At 41.5% G+C, this 16,456-nt stretch overlaps 1 protein-coding gene across 1 annotated transcript in view; it reads right to left on the reverse strand.

Annotated features, from left to right (window-relative positions):
• Positions 1–16,456, reverse strand: part of kif26ba (kinesin family member 26Ba) — a 234,885-nt gene that overhangs the window by 90,111 nt on the left and 128,318 nt on the right. The window contains exon 5 of the mRNA XM_088334902.1: positions 1,215–1,422. Coding sequence (XP_088191028.1) covers positions 1,215–1,422 — 208 coding nt within the window. The remainder of the gene's footprint in view (positions 1–1,214; positions 1,423–16,456) is intronic.

Below are 16,456 nucleotides of genomic sequence, written 5' to 3' on the forward strand. Positions count from 1 at the left end.
CAAGCAAACATTTATTTTTGCCTCACTACATGGCAGACTGTTATGCTGCCACTTCTCCAAGCTCATCTTTTCCCCCTCTTATACATGCACATACTGTCTAGGTCAGGGTTCAGCAACCTGCGCCTCTAGAGCCACATGTGGCTCTTTAGCGCCGCTTTCAAGCCTCCCTACAGCTTTTTTCAAAATAGAAATGACATCAAAAATTGGATTTCTTTATTGCATTTCTTTAATTTTGGCAAAGCAATGAAACATACTGAATTCAATAATATTGTAATAAAGTTAAACTTGAGGAGGTATCCTACAACAGATTAGTCTCGAGGTGCATCATTCTCCACAGGATGTGCTGTATTAAACCTGTGATTTAGATTGTAGGCAAATATAGCTAATATAGATACATACAGCAAGTGTTGAATTCAGTTACAGGCGTAAATACACGTTTAATTTGTTGTGGCTCCCAACATTTTTTCCAATATGGCTCTTTCAGCATTTTGGGTTGCTGATGCCTGGTCCAGGTTTTTCTCAATCAATCTATGCGACAACAACGTTTTGACATGTTTGGTTTAACCCAAAATGTTGTCATAGCCACACAACAAATCACACACCTTAGTCAGCCCAAAGCAGTAGCAGGGGGAGGTAAGGAACACTAAAAACTCATTACATGGACAATCAATAGTCCACACACTTCAGCAGTCTGACTGCCCCCAACCACATCCATTGCCCCCACCATGGACATTTCATCAGACGCTGTTGGCTAGGTTGACAGTTGACTTTTTTTAGCTTTAGATATGTTTCCGTGGTAACCGTTAGGTATGTTTGGGTATTAAACTGCAGAGCTGGCACGAAGCGTTCGGCTTAAAAGTGGGGTGCGTCGTTTTCAGATCCGCTTGAATAGACTCTTCTAATTTTGTCTTTTTGAGAGTTTACACTGGCATTTGGACTGTATTTTAAACAGTCATTTTCTTACTTTAACCATTTTCATCCTATAATTAAAAAAAAACACACTCACCCATATCTGTAGTTGTATTTTTGTTGTAGACTTTTAAAGGGACATTGCAGTTGGCACCCTAATATTTTTTTTCATTAGTAGTACTTTACCAACTATTATATATATTGTCATTGTATCATGGCATGAAGCCCGCAGGCCATAGTTTGCCCACCCCTGGTCTAACGCGTAAGGCGGTATTGTTGGCGACTTAGTGAATATTCCACCTTACCTTTCCTAAACCAGGTGTGTCTTTGATCTTGTTGGCTGCACGGAGAAGGCAGGGTGGAGCTGGGGGTGGGGCTGCCAATAAGGCGGAGCTGAAATTGGTGGGAAACTGGCTGTCACATGGTGGCGAAGATGAAGTCACAGGAAGCGGCACTGTTGCAGTGGCCTTCAACTTTTTCTTCTTGGACGTTAGATTCAGCTTTTGCGCGGCCCTGGCAGGGAAACGGAAAAAAACAAAAAACAAGAGATGTTCAAAAAATTGATTAACTTATAGACAATGTTCCCTCTAAGCCAGGGGTCGGGAACCTTTTTGACTCAAAGAGCCATAAAAGCAAAAAATATTAATTTTATTTTGGGAAAGAGCCACACCATATATTATGAGACAAATTTACTAAATTGCTAAACCGGCGCCCCAGACAAAAGCTTAGCCTTCAGCACATTTATTTTTGATGATTTGATAAAAATTATGAAAAGAGAATAATGCCAGAGCCCCTGTCCCAAAATCAACAAACATACCACTTTAAACTTGTCTCTTTCTTGCAATTACTCAAGATCGGTTAAACTCCTTTTGACCCTTTTTTTCATACATATTGGTTTCAAAACCAGATGCAAGCAGTTATTGTGTAAAAACGTCACAACATTCTGCAAATAGGGAGCCTAATGAGCTCACTTTTGGCGCAGACGGCGTAGGGCGAGAGATGGGAGGGAGTGCTTGCACTTTTTGCATAGCTACACCCATCCCTCCCACTCACCCAATCAAATGACTAAGTTCTCTTCAGGTGTTTTGGCCTATTTACAGTTCTGTGGATTCATCATAAGGTATCTGAACACTGAACACAGATTATATAGTGAACTTTTATATAAAGGATTCTTTAGCGTTGTACAGCCAAAACGATTTTTTCCCCCTTTTTTTGTGTGACACCTTGACTGTAAATTGTAGTGAAAAACGTGCCCTACATATACTGCGAAGTGTTACTTTTGCATTTAGCTTTGTTTGGCTTTACATGTACCTGAATAGGATTGACAACTCCGGTTTTGAACAAGATGGAGAAATTTTGCATGCAATCAAATTGGTCTCTGAGCCACAGATACTCATAGAAAGAGCCATATATGGCTCGCGAGCCATAGGTTCCTGACCCCTGCTCTAAACTAATCACATGCCCAGAAATCAGGGCTCGAAATTATGAAATGAATTCACTTGCAAATCCAGCAGTAATTACAGTGCATGCAGGCAAAAACCACATGGTTTCCCTCTGCATTTTTAAGGGGGTATTTTGAAATCAATGTCAGCACAAGATTGAATAAATTATTAGCCAATTCATTAAAATTTAAAAAACTAATGGTTTTGCCCAAAAGCAAGCAGAATGTAACTTGATTTGATCTCAGTTTTTGGACATAAAGATTTGGTTGCCACACTCCGAGATTGATATTTCTCACCATTCTTTAAAGCGACACTCACAGACTGTGTAAATGCTCAGATTTTTTAAAGACTTTCATAGCCAATTCTCAAATTTTGAGGATCCAAATGAAAATCTTTGTAAGAACATTTTCTAACGTGCGGTTTTATTTGATCAATAATTGATAAAGAATATTCCAAATGTAAGGTGAGAGAACAATGAGAACCTCTGATAAGAATCACACTGATTTTACTTATTAATCATGTTTTATCAATATATCTTAACAAATGTCAATATTTCGAGGGAGGTTGGCCTTGGGATTGGCCTGCTACATATTAGGCCAAGGGTCTCCAACGTAGCACCCTAAGAACATCTGTGTAACCCGTGGACAGGTTCTGAAAATAGCTCACCAAGAATTTTTATTCCTAACTGGCATAATGTTTTAATGTTTGACTGAAGGCCCAGACACACAGCCTTTCACGGGCGTATCGAGGCTGAATCAGGGCCAGAAATTTCTGCCCGTGAAGCAGACGCTGTTGGACGCTTCTGAGATCACGATACAGGCGAGATACAGTCGTGCTTTACACGCGGTAAGAAAAAGTTTTGCGCTGCTCAAAACTTTAGACGGGTAACCACGGGCGGCACAGCGATGCAGCCGCGGTTACCAGCGATAAGGACGCGGAACAGTCGCCGGAACGACGCGGAACAGTCGCCGGCCAATTTTGCACATTTTCCACCGCAGGCAACCACGGGCAAAAAAAAAATCGCAAAATTTTACGCGCGATACAGACGCAAAAGGTTGTGTGACCGGGCTTTAAGCCTATTCTAACACTACTTCTTAAAATCAAAACCTGATTATAAAACAATAGATACATAGTAATAACCAGGGTTCGTACAGCTTTATCATTTCCAAATTTAAGGAATTTGAAGGACTTTTAAAGCCAAATTTCCAATTTCTCCAGCACCATTAAAAGAACAAATCCAGTGTCAATATACTTTGCAGACACAAAAATATCTGCAATGTACTTGTGCGATTTCTAATCTTACAAGTTTCTTTAAAACATATGATTTTTAGATCTTAAATAAATCGTGAATATATTTGTGGAACTGAAAACCACGAGTGTAAATATTTCTGAGAAAAATCTCTCCCCTAAAATGACGGTGCTATGTAGCTTAAATTTTTAGTTAAAGAAAGTTATTCCCATTACAATTTACCACTAGGAAACACTAAATTGATACGAAAATCCTTGCAGTATTACACATTTCATAGTGCTCTGTTTAGGTTGTAGCATGCACCTATCTTCTTGGCTGTGATCCGCAGGGGGCTATGATGCTTCATGGGACAATGGAATACAAACTAATTCCAGCTGCTGTTAATCACAAGGGAAGAAAAAAAGGATTGGCAAAATTAAGCAACCTGAGAGCAGTGTCGGCGTCACTTGTTTTTTTATTTATTATTTGTTACGTAGTCTATAGAGTCAGACTGCTGAGAAACACTGCATCCTTAAAGTTTGACAGAAATGCTAATCGCAGATTGGAGCTACACGGGCGCACACACATGCACACTCAAACACATACCCACACTCTTGTTTACATAAGTTGAAACATCTGAAAGGGGAGTGGCTCATTTGCTTTCTTGTTGCTCTATTCCTGTTGGCATTATGCTCAAAGGAAGCCACCAAAAATGATATTTATATTTCTGCTGCATCTATTCCCCAATGCAACCGCTTGCTTCTTTGTTCTTTTTTCACTTCTAAGTCTCTCTTTCTTCCGCTCCGTCTGTGTGCAGCTCATGTTCACTAAACGCAGCATCATTTTTAGTTTCTTGACTGTTTCTCCCAAAAAGTTGATGGTCTTTTAAAAAATGATCAATTCCATGATAAAGTGACTTTTGTGAGATTGCAATATATAAACGTGTATAGTACCGGTAAATGTAAAATACAGTAAATTGTCACTGCATTTATAGTCAATAATTAGTGTTGGGAATAACGCTGTTACGTAACTGCGATATTTTTTCATTGACGGTCTAACTAATTATTATGTCCGCTGTTACAATGGGAGAGTGAGAGAAGAGAGAGAGAGAGAGAGAGAGAGAAAGAGAGAGGGAGAGAGAGAGAGAGAGAGAGAGAGAGAGAGAGAGAGAGAGAGAGAGAGAGAGAGAGAGAGAGAGAGAGAGAGAGAGAGAGAGAGAGAGAGAGAGAGAGAGAGAGAGAGAGAGAGAAAAGAAAGAACAAAATCAAACCCAGTATGTCTTATAAATTAGAGGATGTTGTTTTTTGGCACGCCATCATCTAAGCCCTGCCAACTGAGAGAGAGAAGGGCATGATTTGCTGCGGGACACAAACTCTTTTCAGCAAGATGCAGGTAAACGCAAAGCACGTGTCCAGTCAAAGTGCAGTGTGAAATACTCCATGGACCTTTGGCTTTTCAAGAGTGATCAATTCCATGATAAAGTGACTCTTGTGAGATGATAATATGTTATAACGTGTATAGCTAGTGTAAAATACTGTAAATTGCATATATAGTCAATAATCAGTGTTGGGAATAACGCTGTTACTTAAGTGCAATATTTTTTTCAGTAACGGGTAGTCTAACTAATTATTATGTCCCCATTTACAATGTGAGAGTGAGAGAGAGAGAGAGAGAGAGAGAGAGAGAGAGAGAGAGAGAGAGAGAGAGAGAGAGAGAGAGAGAGAGAGAGAGAGAGAGAGAGAGAGAGAGAGAGAGAGAGAGAGAGAGAGAGAGAGAGAGAGAGAGAACAAAATCAAACCCATTACGTATTTTGAATTAGAGGATGTTGTTTTTTGGCACTCTATGATCTAAGCCCTGCCGATTAAAAAAAGGTGCAAGCAGACTTGTTCTGTAAAAATGTCACAAAATACGAGGATACTGACTTATTTACTTTCGGTGCAGCACTCAATTAAATTACTGGCTGTTTACTTTTACTTCTGTGGGTTTTCATCATAGAGTGTCTCAACAATGAACCTAAATTGTTAAGTGAGTTTACATGCGTTCCTCCTGGTTGCAGGAAGCATTCTTATTTCTTTTTCTTTTTGATCCTTTTTTTAATTGAATGGCCAACTAGCTTGAATCTTCATCTCATCTCATCAGCTGCACCGCTTATCCTCAGTAGGGGCGCGGGAGTGCTCGAGCCCATCCCAGCAATCATCGGGCAGTGGGCAGGGGACACCCTGAACTGGTTTCCAGCCAATCGCAGGGCACACAGGGACAGACAACTCACTCGCTCATTCACACCTAGGGACAATTTGGGCCGGCCAATTAACCTGACATGCATGTCTTTGGAATGTGGGAGGAAACCGAAGTGCCCGGAGGAAACCCACACAAGCACGGGGAGAACATACAAACTCCGCACAGTAAGGTCGGTAACTGGATTTGAACCCACACAGGAGGTTCCCAATCTTGATTGCCTAAAATGTTCCTCAATGATGCGTGAAGCATCTTTTGTTTTTTTGTTTTATAGAATCTTTTTTTTTTTTTTATTAAATCCTTTTTTTTTCCTGCGAAAGAGTGAAGCAGCGTTAGCTGAAGTACTAAGTAGTGAGGGGTCTCTGTAATACAGTACTATAAAAGATTCTAAAATAATTGAATTCTGAAGCAGACCAAATCCTGCGATTTTCATTGTTCAGAGGTATTAAAGTGCGGCTGGAGTAAGCGAGCGCAGCCGCTGCCCTGGCGCAAGCACGCTATATCTCACATCATTGGCTTTCAATTAAGTGCAGCGAGCTTGCTGAGATGAGCATAAAGTAGAGGGAGGCCGGCAGTCGGCTGCAGTGTGGAAATAATGGACAGTACTAGAAGAGCAGTGGAAGAAGCAGTTGGGTAAGATATAGAATGTTTGCCATTTCAAATGTTACTTTATTTGAACAACATTTAGAGTGTGAATCATTTTAGCCATAATAGAACATGGTGTGTATCCAGTAGCAACTAAAATTAGAATGATGCAGTAATGAACCATGTACCTAGAAAATACAGGAGTCATGGGAAGCTATGTTCTGGGCTCACAAATAAGAACAAATGTCTGAATATACAGGCTGGCAATGCACGCTATGCATTTTGCACTTTTTGTAGCTTATTTCAAGAGTAGATACAAATACCTTTACTTTTTTTTACTATCTTGGCTTCATTCTATATGCTATATATTTCTACAATATCTAAGCCTGAATACTTGGATGATATACAAAAATAACAATGACAATATACCTACCATTGCAAAGTATTTTGAATATAAAGTCAGAAAGTGCAAATACAATCTAAAAACCTTGAACAATAAAAAAAAATTAAATACTTCTAATACAACCACTGTTTCAGAGTAAAAGTCAAGGGAAAAAGAAATCAGCAATGTAATGAACAAGCCCTTTTGGTTCTGTAGACATTGTGACAAAAGATTTACAGGTTTTGTTCAGGAACAGTAACAGGTCTACGTGTTCTGGGTTGCAGCTCGTTACGGTAAGGTTTTGAAAGCCCAGCTTTTTTCAGCTGCATATGCAAGCCAACAATCCCCCAAAAATAATTGAAGTGGCCATTTGGTTATTACACTAATAGGGACTCAAAAATATTAGGAAATTAATTGGAAAAAGAGCTAAAAATACTACTCTAATAGGCTCCGTTCATGCGGCACGGCGGGGCAGTGGTTAGTGCGTCTGCGGCACAGTTCTACGGTTATGGGACCAAACCTTCCTGTGCTGAGTTTGCATGTTCTCCCCTTGCTTGCGTGGGTTTCCTCCGGGCACTCTGGTTTCCTCACACATTTCAAAAACATGCAGGGTCAGCAGCACCCCGCTTCCCCCCCTAAGACGCCGAAATGGTGGACCAGAATTTTCTCGAAGCCGTTAGGAAGTCTGCTTCCATTGCCTTGCCAAACTCCTCCCATGCCCCGTTTTTTTTCCTCTGCAACCGCCAAAGCCATATTCTGCTTGGCCAGCCGATACCAGCCAGCTGCTTCCAGAGACCCACAGGCCAGGAAGGCCCGATAAGAGGGCTGGTACCAGAGCCCAAGCCGTGCGTGGAAGTGAGTATATCTAGTCAGAACTTCTCAACCTCACATACCAACTAGGGCTCCTTCCCTGCCAGAGAGGTAACATTCCATGTCCCAAAAGCCAGTTTCTGTAGCCGGGGATCATCGCACCAAGGACCCCTACCTTGACCGCTACCCAGCTCACTACGCACCGACCCCTTTGGCCCCTCCTTACAGGTGGTGAGCACATGGGCAGACGTCGTCCCTTCGGGCTGTGCCCGGGCCGGACCCCGTGAGCAAAGGCCTGGCCACCAGGCGCTCGTCAGAGGACCCCACCTCCAGGCGTCCGGGCGAAGGAAATTGTGGACCAATGTTTTGATTCTTCATAGAGGTCTTCTGATCTGCGTTTTGTCTAGGCACTCACTTAAAACCTGTTTGCCATGGGTGACCCTACTAGGGGCTTAAAGCCCTCAACAACATAGCTCCTAGGATCATAAGGTAGCAGATCATGGAGGAGCATGTCCAGAATCTCATCTCATCTCATCAGCCGTACCGCTTATCCTCATTAGGGTCGCGGGGGGGCTGGAGCCCATCCCAGCCATCTCCGGGCAGTGGGCAGGGGACACCCTGAACTGGTTGCCAGCCAATCGCAGGGCACACAGGGACAGACAACGCATTCGCTCATTCACACCTAGGGACAATTTGGACCGACCAATTCACCTGAAATGCATGTTTTTGGAACGTGGGAGGAAACCGGAGTGCCCGGAGGAAACCCACGCAAGCACGGGGAGAACATACAAACTCCGCACAGGAAGTCTGGAGCTGGATTTGAACCCACGACAGGTTCCCATGACATGAACTGTGCCGCACAAGCGCTAACCACTGCGCCGCCGTGCTGCCCCATGTCCAGAATATATTCTGTAAATAAAACCTTCACAGGAACTGCTCATCTGTTTTCAGCTTATATATTGAAAAAAAAAAGTGCCTTTTCGGTACCTGGAACTAACTGACATGCTGAGAAAAACACAATCAGTGTTGGGCACGTTACTTTTAAAAAGTTATTAGTTATAGTTCCTCACTGATTATTCTAAAAAGTCACAGGGTTAGTAACTGAATTACTCTACAGTTAAAGTAACTTGTTACCAGGGAAAGTAACTTCAGTAATTTCGTTACGATAAAAAGAAGCTGTTGTATGTCAAAGATTTTGAAAATTTCTCTGCAGTATTCAAGTCAATTGAATAGAGAAGAACAGAACAGTATTTGTGTTTTAGATCCTTGTAATATTTTTGCACCTCACCAGCAACAGATTTATCATGAACTTGAAGTGAAAAAATATAAGTAAACAGCCTGAGACAAATGAAACACCCTGTTCTTCTTGTATCATGTGTCCAGCCAACTAAACTATCCAATACCTTTTAAAACCAGTGATTGTGTATGAAGAGCAGAAGCTTCTCAGACCTTGCGTCAGATAGCTTGTTCCTCGACACAAAAAACAATCGAACCAAGGGTTAACAACAATCTAGCTTTTGCTGACCCTTTCAGGTCAGATACTTACCTCACAATACAAGCGATGGTACCTTTATACAGCAAAAAATTAACGTGCGCTACTCCATGGACAAAACAAGAATAACAATGACTAACACACATATGTTTTGGCTCCTATGGGCGCTCTTCTCAAACGTACATGGATGACAAATAAACAGAGCTGAGTAGGCTCTGTACGGTTGATAGTTTCTTCAATTTATTTGAAGTAACGCACTACTTTTGACCAGCAATAATGGTTATAGTGTTGTAACGGTAAAAAAATTAATAAGTTACATTAACCCGTTATTGAAAAAAATAACGCCGTTATTCCCAACGCTGAACACAACTAAAAGTGTTTAGGTATGACATCTCAGTATCTTCTCCTGTCATACTTGTCGCCTCGCTCCATTGAAGATAAGCAAATTCAGACTTTTTGTTTTCCCAAGACAAAGGAAAATTGGGCAAGGGACTAGGCACTTTAAAGTAAGTTGGATTGGATTGCTGCAACATCGAATATTGCGATAATAGTTTACAGATGCAACACTCTCCTTCGCAATCTGCTTTGTCAAATCAATCCGTTTGATAAATATTCATAGCCCGAGCTATGAGTGTGAGTAGGTGGGCGTGTGTGTAGTCAGTCTGAAAAGGCTATACAACACACTAAACTAATTGACAGCGTTTAAACGCAAGTGGCCTGGGAATTGGCTGAGTGGATCTATTCCAATTTCATTCTAAAATGAAGGGCACTAGTTTTCCATCCATCGTCCGCTTCATTCCTATCCATCAGCACCTCCTCTGTCGGCCAGCCTCAATCTCTTTTATATATATCTCGCCGAACTCGATTCCCCTTGTTCATTCCTCCACTCGTCTCTGTCCTTCACTTCTCTGCCTTCCCCTTCTCACTTCAATCCCTCTCACATCAAAATCAACCACTGGACCTGCCCCTGAATTTTAATCCTCTCTCCCCAAATATTCTTTATCTTCTCACGGCGCTCTCGTCCATCCTCCCCTCAGCAACTCTTGAACCTTTTGCGCGACTTGACTAGCAAAATATCAAATGGTGTGCTCAAATTGCAGGTTTATTCTGACAAATGCAAAAAGCATTACATAAAGGCTTTATTGCGAATTTATATATAACAGTGAATTATTGTATTACAATATGTTAAGTAAATCATTTGTGTATGTTTCCTTGCTTCTGAGCTGCTGCTAAGTTTTGAGGTGGCCAAGACAGTTTATTATTTTGTCTACTTTTATTGTGTACAGTTGCTTGTTATTTTGGCTCACTGTTCATTGTTTTGACTATGATATCACGTACGATGAGTTGTTGTATTCATTATTTTGCATTATTTACATCATCGTCACCATTGATAAATCATGATGTAATTCTTTGATTTCCACACCCCATAGGGCTGATCTGCTTTTTGTAACCATTAAGGTGTTATAGATAGAAGTGTCCACGGGGGGCTTCAGAAAGGGGGTTTGAACCCCTCGTCAGAGGGCTTCTGCCCCTGTCCTTCTAAGTCTTCTCCATTTTGAATGTTTACTCAAGTTTAAACTTGACACAATACAAGCCAACAGATCTTGCCAAAATGTTTTACAGTTTGTTTATCAAGTACAATCAGGATTCAACCAATGGAATTAAAAAAATAAAAACTGCAAACAATATTATACTATTAAATGACATTAATGTGATATATTCCCAATTTGGACTTTGACTCAAAATTTCTCATTTAAAAATGAATTATCTTAATTCTCCGCAGACATGTAAATATTTGATATTTTGTTTTAAGTTAGTTTTTCTTGTATTTTGAAAAGCTGTAAGATATATGAAGCAAATTTAACAGTAGGGGGGTGAACTGTTGGAAATGCCACATGCCACAACATGGCTGTAGTGGGCGATATATGTCAGCTGGACTACAGTTTGGGTAGTTGTTGGGCGTCAGGGACTGCAAGGCCTTCTTTGCTGGCCTAACAAATATCAGAATCATCAGATGTTAATTATGTCTTGGCCATGGATAATTGTTATAGCATTCCAAATTGTCTTGTCGGCTTCCTTTATTTGCTTTTTCCATGGTTGTGCTGCTTCCACATGTGTGCTTTAATATTGGAGCATTTGAGCAATCACATTTCAGCCTTACTTGTTGCAAGGGTCAGAAATTTACCAAGAGGCCTTCAGAATAAGCTCTGTAGGCCCTGAAGCATAACTTCAGTGTCAATAAAGCTGTTGGTTTAGCCCATGGGTGTCAAACTCATTTTAACCCGGTGGCCACACGATAGAACAAACATTCTGTCGGGGGCCGGACTAGTAGATTAAAGAGAAAGAAAAAGAGAGATAAAGAAATAAGAGAAAGAGGGAGGGAAAAGAAAAGAGGGCAGGTCAAAGAAAGAAAAAAAGAAAAAGGGAGAGAGCGTGAGAAATGAAAATGAAATGAAATGATCTGCATTTATATAGCGCTTTTCAAGTCAATGACTTCTCAAAGCGCTTTACAATGTGCTCCACATTTCCCAATAGCGACCTTGTATTGCAGCCATGTAAGACGCTAACCTGCTCATTGGGGGTATTAGGTTCAGTGTCTTACCCAAGGACACTTCGACATGTAACACGGACGAGCCGGGATTCGAACTGGGATCCCTTGATCCAAGACGAGCGCTCTACCTCCTGAGCTACTGCCGCCCCAAACAAAAGATAAAAAGTCGTGAAAAGAGGGGGAAAAGAAAGGGAGAGGAAGAAAGAAATCCAAAGAGAAATAGAAAGACAGAAGGAGAGAAAAGAGAAAAGAAAGCGTGAAGGGTAGGAAGAGAGAAAGAGAAAAGAGAGAAAAGGAAAAAAGGAAGTTAGAGCAAAAGAGGTTAAAAGACACACAGAGAGAAAGAGACAAAGAGCAACAAAGGAAGAGAAAAAGAGAGACACAGAGAGTGAAAGAGACAGAGACAGAGTGGGAGAAAAGCGGTGGAAAAGAAAGAGAGAAAGCGAGAGAGAGAGAGAAATAAATACAAGTACAGTGTCTTTGCGAGAGGCACCTGGCTTTGGCAACATCAAGTTGACATATTTTAACCTGCAGCTTGTTTTTCTCTTGCGCTTTTCTGAGTGTTGTCTTGCGGGCCGGATTCAATCCCTCAGCGGGCCTGATCAGGCCGCCTGTTTGACAACTGTGGTTTAGCCACAACAATCCAACATGGCGGCGCATGGATACATGCTTGCGGCTCGTTGTCCAGCTAATCTTCTATTTATTGCCGTTCTCTTGTCTTTTTTGCTTTCACTTTTGGACACATGTGTGGCCAAAAATACTTACAGTAGGGACGAACTTATTCGGTTAGGTGGGCGTCTAAATTTCGACTTTTCGGGCACTTTTTATACCGCCTATGATATACCGAGCGAACTTCAAAGAGACCCGGCATCCTTGTGGACGGCTATTCCGCTTAAACGACAACAACGGCGCCGTAAGGACAGAAAACAGAAGCGTGGTTGCCGTGCGAAGTCTAAGCAGCAAGATGGACGCGAGGAAGGACGCGAGGATGTAACTAATTCCACCATTCATCCCTCGCCGTACAACCCACACGAAAAGCCACAAGAGCGGCAGCTTTTGAAGATTTCGACAAAGACAACAAAGAGTTCAGCTAAGTCAAATGATTCAGCAAAGCTGAAATTTGGTCTGTTAAATATTAAATCCGCTTGCTCCAAAAGCTTTACTTGTTGATAACATTATTCGTGATTATAAACTTAACTGTATGGGTCTGTGTGAAACTTGGTTACGCCCGGATGAGTACTTAGCGCTAAATTATGATTCTCCCCCAGACTACGAGAGTAGCCATATAGCACGCACGTTGAAAAGGGGTGGTGGTGTTGCGCTTATTTCTGAAAAATCGCTCAAATTTAATCCACGTACCTCTAATAATTACGAGGCGTTTGAGGCTCTTGTGATGCGGTCATCTCTATTGTCAATTTATGTAATAACTATCTATCGTGCACCTGGGCCATACACAACTTTCTTAGACGAATTTGCTGAACTTTTGTCTGAACTAGTAACCTATGCAGACAAAATTATAATTATGGGAGACTTTAACATTCATATGAACTCCCCACTCAATTCACTTACTATTGCGTTTAGGTCTCTAATTGATGCATTTGGCTTTAATCAACTGGTTGATTTGCCAACCCATAAAAATGGGAACACGCTAGACTTGATTCTGACTCGAGGAGTTTTAACCTCAAACATTATGGTGTTACCGTGTACTACCGTTATCTCGGATCATTATTTAGTTACATTTGAGGTGCTAGCTAAGTGTAGTGTTAAAAAAGCTGAAGTATTTAGCGGACGCAATATAAGCACTGGCACAGTTTCTGAGCTCTTTGAACTCCTTCCTGGAGCAGTTGCGTCCTTTCCTACATACAATGGCTCGATTGACTCACTCATGAATGAGTTCAATACCACCCTGACTAGTGTGCTAGATTCAATAGCGCCCATAAAACTAAAATCACGTCCTAAAAGACGCACGCCGTGGTTTACTGATGAAACTAGAACCCTTAAACAAGAATGCAGGAAATTGGACAAGCTACCAAGCTTGAGGTTTTCCATCAAACCTGGTGTGACAGCTTGTTAAAGTATAAAGCGGCCCTTGCCTCTGCAAAATCGGCCTACCTTTCGAAGGTGATTGCGTCTCAAAAGAACAAGCCCAAAGCCCTTTTTGACACTGTAGCATCGCTTACAAGGCAACAGACTATCGCAGATAGTTCGACACACTCTGCTCAGGACTTAATGGTCTTCTTTACTAAGAAGATTCAATGCATACAGGAAGAAATTGCTAAAGAAATTATTAATACCACACATATTAAAGGACTGAAATTTACAGATGCACGACAGGGTGGCTGCCTTGGGAAAATGGCCGGTTTTAGTGAATTGTCACTTGATGATCTCAAACAGGTGGTAAATGCGGCCAAACCGACAACTTGCCAGTTCGACCCGCTCCCAGGTTCACTTATTAAAAGTCTTTTTGGCGTCCTTGGACCTTCAGTTCTAAATATTATAAACATATCACTCTCCTCAGGTGTAGTTTCAGCAGCTTTTAAGTCCGCCGTTATTAAACCCACACTGAAACGACCCAACCTTGATCCAGAAATATTAAGTAATTACAGACCTGTGTCAAACCTACCTTTCCTCTCTAAAGTACTCGAAAAAGTAGTGGCACAGCAGCTGAATGCTTTCATATCCGAGAATAACCTTTTTGAATCCATGCAATCAGGATTCAGGGCTAACCACTCTACTGAGACAGTTCTGATCAAGGTAACAAATGATCTCCTAATGTCAATGGATTCTGGCGCTTCATCACTTTTGCTACTGCTGGATCTTAGTGCTGCTTTTGACACAGTGCACCACAATATCCTACTAGAACGGTTGGAAAAATGGATTGGTCTCTCAGGAACCGTCCTCTCGTGGTTCAGATCCTACCTCTCAGATAGGACGCACTGTGTTAAATATGGTGAAATGACATCTGAGCCCTTCAATGTTACCTGCGGTGTTCCACAGGGTTCAGTGCTTGGCCCCCTTCTTTTCAACATTTACATGCTTCCATTAGGTGGCATTATTCGCAAGTACAATATCAGCTTCCACTGCTACGCAGACGACACTCAACTCTATCTTCCGTTGGAGGAATCTTCCACACTAAACTGTGGAAATTTAGAGGCCTGCCTCACTGAGATAAAAGAGTGGATGTCACTCAATTTCTTGCGTCTTAACTCTGAAAAGACCGAAATGTTAGTCATTGGTCCATCTAAATGCCGTGACTTATTCTCAAAAACTGCTGTGAACATTGACAAATGTCACATCACACAGAGTGACTCAGTTAAAAATGTAGGTGTCATATTTGACCCTGATCTAACCTTTGAGATGCATGTAAAGAAAATTACTAGAACCGCTTTCTTCCATCTTCGTAACATTGCCAAAATCCGTTCAATACTGTCTCAGTCTGATGCGGAAACTATAATTCATGCATTTGTTACCTCCCGTCTTGATTACTGTAATGCACTACTCTCCGGTCTCCCGAAGTCCAGAATCAAGTCTCTTCAGCTAGTACAAAATGCCGCAGTGAGGCTTTTAACTAGGACAAAAAAGTACGATCACATAACACCGATTTTGGCTAACTTGCACTGGCTCCCAGTGAGCCAAAGATGTGACTTCAAGGTTCTCTTAGTATTGTACAAAATCATACATGGACTTGCTCCCTCTTATTTTTCAGATCTGATCTGCCCCTATGTCCCGGTCCGAAGCCTACGATCTGAGAGTGCCGGTCTTCTGGTGATCCCGAGAGCAAAGAAGTGTTCTGCGGGCCGGATTGTTCCGACCCCTGGGCTATGGGGTAGTAATTGAAGTATCACAACAAAAACGTGAAGAAAAGAATCCCTGTATTCATTGCATCTGTTGAACAGACCTTTTCAGCCTACAACTGAATAAAAACATATCACAGAAATAAGTAAAGAGAGGCTAGACTTTAAGCATTGGCATTCCTGGGGCATTGTGGCTATATTCCTGAATTTTATGAGGTTAATATTGATGCTTTCTTATGTGTGTTACAGCTGTAGCTGCAGTAAATGTTCAATAGCAAAAAAAAATTTATTAAGGGTCGGATTGATTCAGACATAGCACTACTAAAGGGAAAGGTGTGAAATGCACGGCATGTTTGTGTAATACTGGCTTACAAAGTCACGATGTATGCATTAAATTCTGTTAGTGTCAATTAAATTTAAGCAATTTGAATTGTAAAAATTACCATTAAACACCTGTTGTTCTTCATCATATTTTCATAAAGAGACTGTATTTTCTTATTTTCATCCAACTCTTCAGAGATTATGACACTGACTATATCTCAAAGCTATTTTAAAAATATCTGTGGTGTGATTCATAGCCAAATTGACTACCAATTGTCATTTATGTCTTCTCTCCCTACCCATTAGCCATTCTCCTTCCACGGTAACAACACCTTTCCAATTCTCAAGGTCACTTGGGACCAATCCATTTACTTCAGTTCCTCCAGCTATGCACGCACTCCGACCACACAAATCCCAAAAGAGACAATCGCCAGAGCGTGCAGAAAAAAATTCTCGTACCGATGGATAATCACACCCCCTAGTACACGCACACACCCACACCTAGTATGTACAGCATGCCTCCATCTTTTTACCCACCGCCCCCCGCGGGCCACTGCAGCACAGTGGAGGAAACGACAGTGTGAGTGTGACATATTCACAGAACCATTGGCACTAATGAAAGATATTAGTCATACACCCATTAGCGGCATGGAGGACGGAGGAGGTCAGTGTGGAGTCGGGAGGTTTGGAGAAGCAAGTTGGATGCA

This window comes from Urocampus carinirostris, chromosome 4, assembly GCF_059441175.1.
Source record: "Urocampus carinirostris isolate Australia breed hairy pipefish chromosome 4, RoL_Ucar_1.0, whole genome shotgun sequence".
Lineage (NCBI taxonomy): Eukaryota > Metazoa > Chordata > Actinopteri > Syngnathiformes > Syngnathidae > Urocampus > Urocampus carinirostris.